We start from the raw sequence: 14,421 nt of genomic DNA on the forward strand, positions 1-14,421 counted from the left end.
AGTGGGGACAAACTTCTGATCACTCAGCTCTGCCAGGTTTAGTACAGCTGGACTTCCTTTACTCTGCAGATAATTTGCTGTGTGAACACTTCCGCTCTCTGGCCTCCTGGATTACTTGACCCTGAGGTTCTTCAAAAGGTGTCTTTTTTTAAAATAAATTTATTTATTTATTTTTGGCTGCGTTGGGTCTTCATTGCTGCGCGGGCTTTCTCTGGTTGTGGTGAGCGGAGGCTACTCTTCGTGGTGGTGCGTGGACTTCTCGTTGCGGTGGCTTCTCTTGTTGCGGAGCACGGGCTCTAGGCGCGCAGGCTTCAGTGATTGTGGCACGTGGGCTCAGTCGTTGTGGCTCGCGGGCTCTGGAGCGCAGGCCCAGTAGTTGTGGCGCACGGGCTTAGTTGCTCTGCGGCATGTGGGGTCCTCCCAGACTAGGGCTTGAACCCATGTCCCCTCCATTGGCAGGCAGATTCTTAACCACTGCACCACCAGGGAAGTCCCAAAAGATGTCTTTATGGAACCCAACTCTGGGTGGAACTTTGCCCTGTTTTGTTCAACCTTTAGGTTGCTTGGGTTGATGGAATGTCCCATATTTTCAAGGGAATCATGAATTTCTTGAGTTTTATGGGAGGTAATGAGGCTTCTGGTTCTCTCTCCTCACTAGGGTAGGGATATCCCCTTTCACTTCCTTCCTTGGTCACCTCCTTCTCTGATTTGCTCATGGTTATGGCCTTTTCCTCAGCTAGATAACTCTCTTGTTGGAAGTTTCCTTAGATTGAGCATACATCTCCCTCCTTGCAGTGGACTCATTGGTCCTGCCTTCCGATGCAACCCAGAGCAAAGCCACTCTGCCTTATCAAGCACACACTCTGTGTACTTTACTTAATCCTTACCACCATCATCACTCAACCACCCTGCCATGAGTTTAGTATTACTATTTTCTTATTACAAATAAGAAACCAGAGACTCAAAGAGTTTAAAAAACTTGCCCAAAGTCACACAGCTAGGAAGTGGTGGGTCAGGGCTTTGAATTCATATCTGTATGGCCCCCAAAGCCTGTGCTCTTTCCACTACACCAGTGGTTCTCAAAGTGTTATCCCAAGACAAGACCAGCAGTACCAGCATCTCCTGCAGACTTGTTAGAAGTGCAGATTCTCAGGCCCTGCTCCAGAGCTACTGAAAGAGACATTCTGGGGGGTTAGACCCAGGAATCTGTTTTAATAATCCCTCCTGGTGATTTCCTTGCCTGTTCAAGTTTCAGAACCACGGCCTACCATTCTGCTTCCTCACCTGGCTGCTGCTTCTGCTCACATCTGACCGAGAATTTATAGGTGACTTCTCTAGGGCTGGACGTTACTATGTCTCTGGAGCACACATGTGCTGCGCACACACACCCTTCCCCCGAACACATACACACGCGTACTCGGTAACCAGAGTCATTTTTAAAACTGCAGATATGATGTATCTCTTTCCTACTTAAAGTTCTTCAGTGTCTCCCCAGTGCACTAAGGAGAAAGCCCAAGCTCCTCAGTGTGGCTTTTGTGTGATGTATCCCTTACCTGTTTTCCAGTCTCCTGTCTACACAGACGTATTCATGCTTGCTACTCACATGAACTAGAAATGTTATCATCACCTGGGAGCGTGTTAGAAATACAGAATCTCAGGCCCCACCCCAGACCTGCGGAATCAGACTGCATTTTAATAAGCCCTCCAGGTGATCTATATGCACATTAAAGTTTGAGAAGCACCAGCCTACACCTCACCTGCCATAAACCCCTTATGGTTGCCCCCAGGCCTTCGTGCCTGTGTTTTGCTCTTTCTGGAACACTTCTCTCTTCCCTCTCCTTTCCCTTCAGGCCCTGGGTAGGCTTGAGTTCTTAGATCTGCACCCCATCCCTCTAAGACTGGGCTTGTTGCTGGTCCTGTGTACTTCTTAGCCTCTTAACTAATAGGGCAAGAGACTAGGCCCTCCATAGCATCTGCATCTGGGACCTAGTATTGCCATTGGCTGATGACTTGTCTCTGTCCGCCAGCTGGCTGAAAGCTCCTCGTGGGTGTGCATTCTGTGAGGCTGGCACAGTTCCTGACATATAGTAGGTGTTCAATGTAGTGAGCTGATTTCTGTACTGGTTAGAGCATGGGCCTTGGAGTCAGACTGCTTGGGTATAAATCCTGACCCAACTAGTGTTATGCCACCTCTCTGAGCCTCAATTTCCTCATCTCTGAAATGAGAATAGTAAGAGTCTCTATCTCATAGGATTGTTGTCAGGATTAATTGATTAATTGGGTTATTGCATGAAAAGAACCTAGAAGTGTGCCTGGCACATAATCGGTATCCAGTAAATGTTAGCTGCCGTTGTTATCGATATCACCATTACATGTTTATCATCTTTTAATGCAACTCACCTGCCTGAAAAGCGCATACCTGTTCCTGTACATTCTGATCTTGGGCAAGTTATATAATCTCAGGGTCTCAGGTTAATTGGCAGTCACCTGGGAAATGGTGATAGAAATCCCCGGGTAGTTAGTTATAGTTGCCAGAATCGTGCAAGTCAGTGTTTGTAAAGTGCTTAGCACAGAGCAGGGACTTGGTAAATGGAAGGAAGAGACTGTGCCACAGTGCCTTGTACCTGCTTTTAGGTGCTCGGTGACTCTGTGGCTTCTTGTTACTTTTTAATGTTGTTTTCTGCTAGGGTGAGTTTTTTCTTTGTTGTTATGTCTTTTTGTTTGTTTGTTCTTTGTGTCTACTTGCTCCATTGGTTTGAGACTTTGGAACAAAAGGGTATTGAAGTCTTTCAGGATTTGCTTTTCATTCCTCTGCAACCTGAGCTCTCATGGAGCCCTTGAGTTCCCCAGGGCAGTGTCTCTCTGCTAAGATTGGAGGATTCTGTTTCGAAAGAACTGGAGTAACTTCTTAGATTTAATTGGCTTGATAACCATAAGAGATTGTAATCCTCTGCCCTGGCTTCACATCACATATCAGATAAGGCAAAAAGTCTGGACTCTGGCTTCCTAGGAAGGGAAATTTAGAGCACATATATATTTTAAAAAATTTTATTGAAGTATAGTTGATTTACAATGTTGTGTTAATTTCTGCTGTACAGCAAAGTGATTCAGTTATACATATATATATATATTCTTTTTCATATTCTTTTCCATTATGGTTTAACACAGGATATTGAATATAGTTTCCTGTGCTATACAATAGGACCTTGTTGTTTATTCATTATATGTATAATACTTTGCACCTGCTAATCCCAACCTCCCAATCCTTCCCTCCCCCACCCTGCCTCCCCCTTGGCAACCACAAGTCTGTTCTCTATATCTGTGAGGAGTCTGTTTCTGTTTAGATATGTTCATTTGTGTTGTATTTTAGATTCCACATATAAGTGATATCATACAGTATATGTCTTTCTCTTTTTGACTTACTTCGCTTAGTGTGATAATCTCTAGATCCCTCCATGTTGCTGCAAATGGCATTATTTCATTCTTTTTTATGGCTGGGTAATATTCCATTGTGTGTGTGTGTGTGTGTGTGTGTGTGTGTGTGTGTGTGTGTATACACAGACACACACACACGTATGTATTTGCCACATCTTCTTTATCCATTCATCAGTCGATGGACATTTAGGTTGTTTCCATGTCTTGGCTATTGTAAATAGTGCTGCTATGAACATAGGGGTGCATGGATCTTTTCAAATTATAGTTTTGTCTGGGTATATGTGCAGGAGTGGGATTGATGGGTCATATGGCAACTCTATTTTTAGTTTCTTGAGGAACCTCCCTACTGTTCTCCATAGTGGCTGCACCAGTTTTCATTCCCACCAGCAGTGTAGGAGATAGAGCACATATATTTTTGATTAGCAAGAAATAATGATGTTAACTGTGGGCTTTTCATTCGTGGCCTTTATTGCATTGAGGTAAGTTCCTTTTATACTTTTTTTTTTGAGAATTTAAATCATGAATGGATTTTTTTTTTTTTTTTTTTTTTTGCCTGCATTGGGTCTTCGTTGTGCGCAGGCTTTCTCTAGTTGCGGCGAGCGGGGGATACTCTTCACTGCAGTGTGCGGGCTTCTCATAGCAGCTGCGTCTCTTGTTGTGGAGCACGGGCTCTAGGAGTGCAGGCTTCAGTAGTCGTGGAGCGTGGGCTCAGTAGTTGTGGCTTGCGGGCTGTAGAACGCAGGCTCAGGAGTTGTGGCACACGGGCTTAGTTGCTCCGTGGCATGTGGGATCTTCCTGGACCAGGGCTCAAACCCGTGTTCCCTGCATTGGCAGGTGGATTCTTAATCACTGCTCCACTAGGGAAGTCCATGAATGGATGTTGAACTTTGTTAAATGTTTTTTCTGTGTCTATTGAAAAGATTATGTGATTTTTTTCTTTCATTTTGTTAATGTAGTTTATCACGTTGATTGATTTGCATTTGTTGAACCATCCTTGTATCCCAGGGATAAATCCCACTTGATCTTGGTGTATGCTCCTTTTAGCAGGATGTTAAATTCAATTTGCTGGTATTTTATTGGGGATTTTTGCATCTGTGTTCATCAGGGATATTAGCCTGTAGTTTTCTTTTCTTGTGGTATCTTTGTCTGATTTTGGTATCAGGTGATGCTGGCCTCATAAAATGAGTTTGGAAGTGTCCCCTCTTGTATTTCTGGAAGAGTTTAAGGATTGGTATTAACTCTTCTTTGAATGTTTGTTAGAATTTACCTTTAAAGCCATCTAGTCCTGGACTTTTCTTTGTTAGGAGGTTTTTGATTACTGATTCAGTCTCCTTTTTATTCAATTTGTTGACCTATAATTGTTCACGATAGACCCTTATGATCCTTTTCGTTTCTTAGGCATCTGTTGTAATGTCTCCTCTTTTATTTCTCATTTTATTTATTTGAGTCTTTTTCTCCTTAGTGTTGCTAAGGGCTTGTCAGTATTTTCAAAAAACCAACACAGTTCTGTTTTTTTTTTTTCCTATTTTTTCACATTCTCTTTTCAATTTATTTCTGCTCTAATCTTATTATTTCCCTACTTCTCCTAACTTGGGCTTAATTTGTTCTTTTTCTGGTCCCTTGAGATGTAAAGTTGGGTTGTTTGTTTGAGGGTTTGTTTTTTTTTTAATGTAGGCATTTATCACTGTAAACTTCCTTCTTAGTACAGCTTTTGTTGCATTTCGTAAATTTTGGCTTTTTCTTTTCTTTTGTTTAAGGTACCTTTAAAATTCTTGTTCAACTTCCTCTTTGATCTAAGAGGGTGTTGTTTAGTTTTCACCTATTTGCAGGTTTTCCCATTTTCTGCTGTCATTGAGTTCTAGTTTCATTCCTTTGTGGTCAGAAAATATACATGGAATGATTTCACTCTTTTCAAATTTGTTAAGACTTGTTTTGTGACCTAACATGTGGTCTGTCCTGGGGAATGTTTCATGTGCACCTGAGTAGATGTGTATTCTTCTGCTGTTGGGTGGAAGGTTCTATATATGTCTATATATATAGGTCCATTTGGTCTGTAGTGTTGTTCAAGTCAGCTGTTTAACAGTTTTCTATCTGGATATTCTATCCAGTATTGTAATTGGGATATTAAAGTCCCCTACTATTATTGCATTGCTGTCAATTTCTCCCTTCAGATCTGTCAATATTTGCTTTATATATTTAGGTGCTCTGATGTTGGGTGCATATATATTTATAATTATTTTATCTTCCTATTGAATTGACTCTTTTGTCATCATATAATGACCTTCTTTGTCTCTAGGCACAGCTTTTTTTTTTTTTTTTTTTTTTTTTTTGGCGGTACGCAGGCCTCTCACCGTTGTGGCCTCTCCCGTTGCGGAGCACAGGCTCCGGACGTGCAGGCTCAACGGCCAAGGCTCACGGGCCCAGCTGCTCCGCGGCATGTGGGATCTTCCCGGACCAGGGCGTGAACCCGTGTCCCCTGCATCGGCAGGCAGACTCTCAACCGCTGCGCCACCAGGGGAGCCCTCTAGGCACAGCTTTTGACTGAAAGTCTATTTTGTCTGATATAAGTGTAGCTACTCCTGCTTTCTTCTGGTTATTGTTTACATGGAACATCTTTTTCTATCCTTTCACTTTCATTGTGTGTGTCTTTAGATGTGTCTCTCGCAGGTGGCATATCACTGGATTTTGTTTTTTTACCAATTCAGCCACTCTATGTCTTTTGATTGGGAATTTAATCCATTTACTCCCCAGGTTATTGTAATGTGCATCAGGGTTGAGAACCAGTATCCTAGATGTACAGATAGGGTATAGAGGTAATAGATGCCTCAGGGATTCTCACAGTAGGTCCTTGGACAGCTGGAAAGGTGGGAGGTGTCAAGAACTCCTTAAATTTGAGGATTTGAAGAAAATCAGTTATCAAGTGGATATAGCAAAGATTAAGAACCATAGTATTCAACCTGTATGTGAATGTATGATTTTACATTTTTATAGATCAGAGCTTAGTTGATGCTTATTGTTAGCCTGTTCAATAAGGATTTGTTGAGTACTCACATCACCAAAGCCAGACAAGTGATTAGTGCAGGTGGAGAGATGGCAGCTACTTAAACCCTAATACAACATGAAAAGTGCTATAGTAGGGCCTTAAACAAGTACAGATTTAAATACTTGTCAGATAACTTAAGCGGCAGTCTTTGAACACGTATAGATGTGAAAGTTCATTTGGGTGTTGGGTAGTTTCCAATTTCTTGCCTCTAGTGTCATCATAGAGATATTTGCCAACTGCCTTGAAAAATAAAGAAGAAAGAGGATAATTCCTCCTGTGGGGGTCTGAGGGGGTTCTTGAAGGAAGCAACATTTCACCTGGACCTCCAAGTATAGGTAGGACTTGAATTAGGTAAGGGCAAGTGTCAGAAACAGCCTGAGCAAAGGCCTTGAAGGCAGCCTCACCTGGGCAAGTCTGCTTGCCAAGGGCAGAGACAAACTTGGGGTCTTCCTGAAGGCTTAGAAAGAAAAGGTGGGAGGTGCTGATGGAAAGGCATCTTGGGGCCAGCAGGTAGAGTTCATTCCATACCAAGCTAGAATTGCTCTAACCTAGGCGTTCATAACAGTGATGTTTTCTTTTGCCTAATTTATTTTATTATTTTTCTTAAGTGGTATAAATATGTATAATCCCCAAAGAAAAACTGGAAAATACAGATATGCAAAAAAGGAAAACATCACCTCATTTTCTCAAACATAACTTTAAAAAAGAGGGGCATATCTTGCTGAGCAGGGTTCTATCCCCTGCTTTTTCTACATAAATCTAAAGCTTGAATATTCCTACTCAAGAAGTATATCATCATGTTTAATGACTACATAAAAGGATAAGTGGTTACACCATAATTTAACCCATTCCACTAATATTGGACATTTTACTATTGTAAGTTGTGAACTATTTCACTATTATAAATAAACCTGTGGTGAACATCCTTTTATGTACATTTTGGCATATTTGTCATATTTTTCTTAACATGTCTAGAAGTAGAATTGCAGGGTCAAAGAGTATGTACTTCTGGGGGACTTTTTTGGGGGGAGGATTTTGATAGCGTCAAATTGCCCTCCAGAAATGTTTCAGTTTATAATCCCTCCAGCCATATGAAAATATCGAAACAGTGACATTTTAATATCTAAAACTAACAGTATCATCTTGGTATAGTCATTAATTCTAAACTGAACTTCTGAATTGCTTTTGGTTGCCAACTTATATTATTCAAAACTTCTAGCATATTGTGGAAATAATTCTTTGCCATTTTTTTGGCGGTACGTGGGCCTCTCACTGCTGTGGCCTCTCCCGTTGCAGAGCGCAGGCTCCTGATGCGCAGGCTCAGCGGCCATGGCTCACGGGCCCAGCCGCTCCGCGGCACGTGGGATCCTCCCGGACCAGGGCACGACGTCCCCCGCATTGGCAGGCGGACTCTCAACCACTGCGCCACCAGGGAAGCCCGCCATTTTTTATCTGTTGATCCTTCCTATAAGATAAATTGATTTGTGATTTGTTGATAGTATCTATGTGTGAGGATTGTCTGTTTTCTGTATCATTTTTCAAAAATTTAGAGTTGGGTTATTATTTTTAAATGACTTTTGGCTGACATTTGACGTCAGTAGTACAGGGTTTGTCTTCCTTGCATTTAGTTAACTGGAATTCAGGTTCAAAGAGGAATTTGAGGAAAACAAAGGACAGGATTTATTTCTCTCACACAAAGCACTCAATCTAAGGACTGCCCAGTGAGGCCTAGCAAAGAGGGAGGGCTAGAATCTTCTGATGACTGGTCAAGTGGAGGAAATCCTCCACTTGATGGAGAGGAAATCAGAAGCTGTAACCAGCCCCACAGTCAGTAGGCTTTCTCTCACAGAAAGAAAGAATAAAAATCTGTTTGTTGTTGCTGTATCAAGGCAAACCCATGCTACTAAAGGCTTCTCTTTGTATGTGCATGGAATATCTCCAGAGGGATTTTCAAGGAACTGGTGCTAGCAGTTGTCTGTGGGGAGCTGAAGAGGGAGGAAGATTTATTTTTCATGGTTATACCCATTTGTACTGTTTGAATTACTGGATTGGCCAAAAAGTTTGTTCGGGTTTTTCCATAATCTTCACAAATATTTACTGTATATGTTTTGCTTTTTCAAAACGTTTTTAACCTAGTTATTTTTTTAAAAGCCTCTCTTACACATGGTTATGTAATATGTTAACATTAGAGGAAAGTGGGTGAAGAGTATATGGGAACTCTCATAGTATATTCTGTAAATCTAAACTTATTTAAAAATAAAAAGTTTAAAAAAATGACAGAGGGGGGGAGCATACTGACTTCCTATACAGAATCCTACCCCATGAGACATTTTTCCACCTTTTTGTCTTGTCATTTCTTTTAAAGATCTTGCTTTCACCCCTCATTCTGCTGACCTTGTGATTACCAGATTCAATACAACTGTCTTAGCCATTTTTCACTGTTTTTGTTGGGGTCAGACTGTTATTTCATATTTCATAATGCACATCAGCTGACAGATACTTATAAACATCACAGCAGATCAGAGGAAAGCACTCTATGAATATATTGCTTTTAAGAGTTTGACCAGGCTTTGTATCTAAACTAGTGCATAACCTCAGAACCTTAAACTTTGAAAGCCAGTTTTCCTCAACTTGTGCTCCTGGTAAAAACACAGATGAGTCTACACTTTTGGCAAGCCCCCTGAGTGATTCTGATTCCCTGTAACACTGAGTTCCGGAAAGAATTGTCTGAGAGAGAGAGAGAGAGAGAGAGAGAGAGAGAGAGAGAGAGTGTGTGTGTGTGTGTGTGTGTGTGTGTGTGTGTACGGTGGTGATGGTGACTTGAAGGATGCGGGGAGAAGGTGATCAGGGGACTGTGGCCAGTGTCCGATGGGAGGAAATGAGGGTCTGAAATGCCACAGCGGTAAAAGGGGTGGAGAGAGAAGGCAGATGCAGCCGCGCAATTGAGTTGGTGATCAGCTGTGTGGACGACAAAGTTCCTTGTTCAGGCCAGGCAGAGGGAAAGAAGCTCTTCTAGTACCTTGAGGGGGTGAAGCATATTAATGAAGGGAAAGAGATGCTTTGATGGGGTACTTCTTGAGGTGGGTAATTGATCTTTCTTGCCTTTGATTCCCAGGTGCCAGGCACTGGGGACACAGTCCCTGCTCCCACAGAGATTACATTCGAGTGAAGGGGGACAGATAATACACAAGGCAACAGATACATATGTCCATGCCAATTAGCTAAGTCCATGAAGAGAAGTGGAGTAAGGGGTTGAAGAATGGGTGATAGGAGCCCTGAGGAGGCCATTTTAGACAGGGTAGTCAGTGGAGGCTTCTCTGAGGAAATGACATCTGAGAGAGACCTGAATGAAATAAGGGGGTGAGCCAGGCAGGCACCTGTGGGAAGGGCATTCTGACGGAGGGAGCAGTGAAGGCGATGGCCCTGAGGGGGTGGAGAAGGACTTGCTGTCAGGAGACACGAAGGCCGGCGTGAACGGAGCTGCGGAGGCAGAGGATGGGAGGCGGCGGGGTCAGGACAGTTTTGGAGACGGTTTGTAGGAAAATGTATTGGTACCATAGGAGCTTCCTGACAAAGCAAGCCCGTTGCTATGTGGAGAAATGGGAATTAATGGGACACTGTGGAGCTTTGTTTCCTGCTGGCCCTACAGGACAGTGATACATGTGACATGATGAAAGGGACATTGCTCGAAGAGTGGGGAGCCGTGGCTCCTGTATTAGTCTGCCCTTTTGCCCTGCTGTTAATTACTGCACTCAGTTTGTGGCTCATTTCTGGAAGTGCAGGATCAGTGCCTCATAGCACCCTTGGGGGCATTTAGAGGGTAGCCTTTGGGGGGCCTCAGGCTTCTCAGAGTGGGGATGAGACTGCGTCAGTTAAAGCAGATGTGACAGTGCCCCCGAGGGCTGTTCACCTCTTTCCCCCATTCCGACTGCCACCTCTCTTCTTCCAAGCAGGATTGGTTGCCGTGGTCCCTGCTGCTTCTCTCTCTCATGTGTGATACCGGGGCCTTCTACGTTCCTGGGGTCGCACCAATCAACTTCCACCAGAACGACCCTGTAGAAATCAAGGTAAGTGCGTTCCTGGTCTGTGGGAGCCAACTGTTGCCCAGTTGCTGGGCAGCCTGGCCAGAGGACACGTCCCTCCTGTGGTTGCAGAGAACCCAGACCAGTGCTGCTCAGCCTGGGAGGAAGAGGATTCACTGCGCATGGCTGGGGCGGAAGTGGTGTGTCCCTCGGGCCCCGCCGCCTCTCCTCTCTCTCTGCCTCTGGCTGTCTCTGCATCTCCCCCTGTATGAGTGCATTCTCTCTCTCTGTCCCTCTCTCTCTTTCTCTTTGGCTCTGTCTCTGTTTCTGGTTCTTCCTATGTGTTTGTTTCTCTCTCACTTTCACTCGCTTCTGTGCCCACCTCCTTCTGTGTCTCCATCTCTCTCAACCTGCCTCCTTCTCTGTGACATCTCTGCCTCTCTCCATCCTCCTCTATGTTACCGGCTTTCTCTGCATAACTCATATCATCTATGTATATGCATGATTATTGTGGCCTTTTCTTTCGATTTTAGCTTCTGCCAGGATTCTCCAGTTCAGTATTTCCAAACGGTGCACTGCATATCTGAGTGGTGGTATATGAGATGATTTTAAGTGGCTGACACGTATGTTTTATTTTAATAGCTGTTTTCTTTTAATTATACTAGAAAATATAGCCATTACTTCAACTCATGATTTCATGGCTGTCATTGTTGGGTTTCCATTTTTAATAGTGTTAAAATGTTTGCTTCTTTTTTTTTTTTTTTTTTTTTTTTGCGGTACGCGGGCCTCTCACTCTTGTGGCCTCTCCCGTTGCGGAGCACAGGCTCCGGACGCGCAGGCTCAGCGGCCATGGCTCACGGGCCCAGCCGCTCCGCGATATGTGGGATCCTCCCGGACTGGGGCACTAACCCGCGTCCCCTGCATCGGTAGGTGGACTCTCAACCACTGCGCCACCAGGGAAGCCCAAAATGTTTGCTTCTTAAATAAAGGTATTTACCTAAAAATGAATCATATCCAAGAAAATAGCAGAATAAATGGTAAGTAGATAGAGCAAGTTGGTACATGAGTGATTCGGATTTGAAAGCATTGTCCTAAATCAGAGTCCAGAAGCACAGCCAGCTGGGCCACCTCACCTTGTCAGCCTAGATACCCACCTGTGGGTCAGTCACCTGTGACAGGGTTATGGGAGAGTCCTTTAAAATATGGTTGATTGGGGCAGTGGGCAGGCTGGCACCTTGGTTAATGTCTCGGACTCTTGGTGGCATTTTCAGAGCCCTAAACACGGCTGAGGGTTGGTGGTGGATCTTCTTGGATCTCATTTCCCAGGAAACAAACTCTAAGGTGGAGATTTGGTGCAAGAGATTTATTGACTAGGCGCTCAGGGTCGGCACTCGGGAGGGAGTAATGGAAGCAGGACTGGGCAGAGGGAGATATTAAGCTGTGATAAACAGTCCTATGGAAGGCTCTGGAACTGGAGTGGCCAGCTGCAGAGTTCTCCCACATTGAGGCGAGAGGACTGGCCACCAGACAAGGGGTGTGACCTTGTTCCAGAGCTCCCAGCTATAGGGACTCCTCTCTACCATCACCCAAATGTAACCACTCTTAATACTTTGGGTTATTTTTCTTAGTCTTTTTTTTCTGTGCAGTGTTTACAGTGTAGGGTACTCGGCATTCTCACACTTCCGTAAACCCCCAGCTTCTTGACTACCACATTGGTCCCCCATAGGCAAAATAACGTATAGTTGAAGTTTTTAAGTGGTCCTTCAAATCCTTAGTGATTCTGTACAAAGGTCTAGCAAAACTTATAAAGTAATGAAAATAAATTCTGCTCCTAAAATGTACATTTCTTGTTGATGGGAACCACATCTTTACTGGTCTGTGCAAAAGCAAAGCAGTGAGATTGTGTGAAAATAAAGTTTTTATCCTGTCCTAAGCATCACAGTGTTCAAAAGGGGGAACAGAAGCCCAGAAAATCACAAAGGGCCATCCACCTGACATGCTGTCATGTACATGTGCCTTCGTTTGCCACCACATTTTGGGCATTTGCAAAATTATAAATTGCTACATGTCATGCTTATTTGGGGCATTAGATGCAAGCAACTTTTCATTATCCAGGGGGAGTTAACCAGTTTAGAGGTTAAAAATATAATACATTTGTGGAAAAATGAAAACTACCACGAATCAAGTTCTACAAGGGCTGGGATATTATCTTTCTCGGTTACTGCTGTGTCACCAGCTCCTAGTACATAGCCTGGTAGGGTGGATAAATACATGTGATCAATGACTATTAGAAAGTGTCTGCATTTAGAACTATGTGGTAGTAACAAGCAAATGCACCATTCCATGTGTTGCATTACTGTGAGCATCCCTCTTCCTTGGAAGTCAGACTTGTAATTTTCGGGAACAATAATTAGTCACCTTTATTGAGGATTATTTACATGCCAGGCATGATGCATGGCTTAGCTCAAGATGCCCCCTAAGAGCCCTCTGAGGCAGATACTGTATGTTTTAGAGATTTACTGAACATTTTACAGTTACGGAAACTGAGGCCCGAGGAAGTGAACCAGCTTGTCCAAGGTCGCATTGTGAGGGAGACATAGGGTTAGTTCAGAGCCCAGCTCTTAATCGCTGCAGTACCCTTCCTCCCAGTGCCTCTGCCAAAAGCCCCCTCCAGAGCAAAGCCTGTGGCATGGGGAGGACAGGGTGGTTCTGGCTTCAGTCCTGCCAAGCTGGGCATGTGAGAACTACACCTTGGGTGGGAAGGGAGAGGACGGGAGGGGACATAAAGGTGAGACTCAGTTTCTTTGTAATGTGGATTCTTTTTTGATTGTCCAGAAGGAGAGAATGCTAAGAAACACAAAATAACAGGCTGTTATAACAGATAATAACTTTTTGGTCATTTCGCCTCAAGCAGTTCATGAAATGCTTAATAGAGGTCCCCCGTCCTTCAATCCAACATCTAAAAAGCTCTGAAACTTAGAGTTTTTCTAAACTCATTGTAGGCGGGACCTGACCTGAACTGTTTATTAACTTTATTTTTCCCACTTAGTATGAATATTTTTGCATTTCCTTGTCATTGAATGTGGGGTACTGCTCCAGACCCAGCTGGGGGGTGTTATAAAACCCATGGTTTTATAATATACCACATTGCTCTTTTAAAATTAGAAAAATTTTTTAATTAAATTAAATTAAATTAAATTATAATTTATAAATTAATGTAATAATGTAATGTAATGTAATAATTATTAATGTAATAATGCCGAGTATACTAAAGATGAGTGAGTACCAGGGAGGATTACTGAAACAGTCATTAAATTAAATTAAATTTTAAATCTTTTAAAATTAAATTAAAAATCCTAATTCCAAAGCAAGAATTTTAAGTAAGGATTGTGGACCTGGATTCTAAAAACTATTTATACTTTCAGATGGTATATGAGGAATGGTTAATAGTTTTTAAATAGCAAAGATAATTTTAGTTGCATTTAAATTAAAATTTGGGACTTCCCTGGCCGTCCAGTGGTTAAGACTTCGCCTTCAAATGCAGGGGGTTGTGGGTTCAATCCCTGGTCGGGGAGCTAAGATCCCATATGCCTCGCAGCCAGAAAACCAAAACAAACCAGAAGCAATATTGTAACAATAGCAATAAGGACTTTAAGAATGGTCCACATCAAAAAAAACTTTAAAATAATTAATTGATTAATTTTTTTTTTTTTTTTGGCAACATTTTGACTGGTTCTATTTTATCCATGTTTTGGGGAGTTGTCTGTGGCTGTCACTGTTTCTAGAACTGCATTCTGTGTGCTTGCATCACTTCCTAAATGTTCTTCTTCATGGTCTTCTTAAACTTCATCTTTAATGGTTGCATAATATTTAATTGAACGAATATATTGTGGTTTATTGACCAATTTCCCATTACGGGGC

General features: G+C 42.8%; 1 protein-coding gene across 1 annotated transcript in view; it reads left to right on the forward strand.

Moving 5' to 3' along the window:
• The window catches only part of TM9SF4 (transmembrane 9 superfamily member 4), a 58,893-nt gene that overhangs the window by 13,010 nt on the left and 31,462 nt on the right, over positions 1–14,421 (forward strand). The window contains exon 2 of the mRNA XM_065891890.1: positions 10,432–10,545. Within this exon, the coding sequence (XP_065747962.1) occupies positions 10,432–10,545 (114 nt within the window). The remainder of the gene's footprint in view (positions 1–10,431; positions 10,546–14,421) is intronic.

Source organism: Phocoena phocoena, chromosome 15, assembly GCF_963924675.1.
Source record: "Phocoena phocoena chromosome 15, mPhoPho1.1, whole genome shotgun sequence".
Taxonomy (NCBI): domain Eukaryota; kingdom Metazoa; phylum Chordata; class Mammalia; order Artiodactyla; family Phocoenidae; genus Phocoena; species Phocoena phocoena.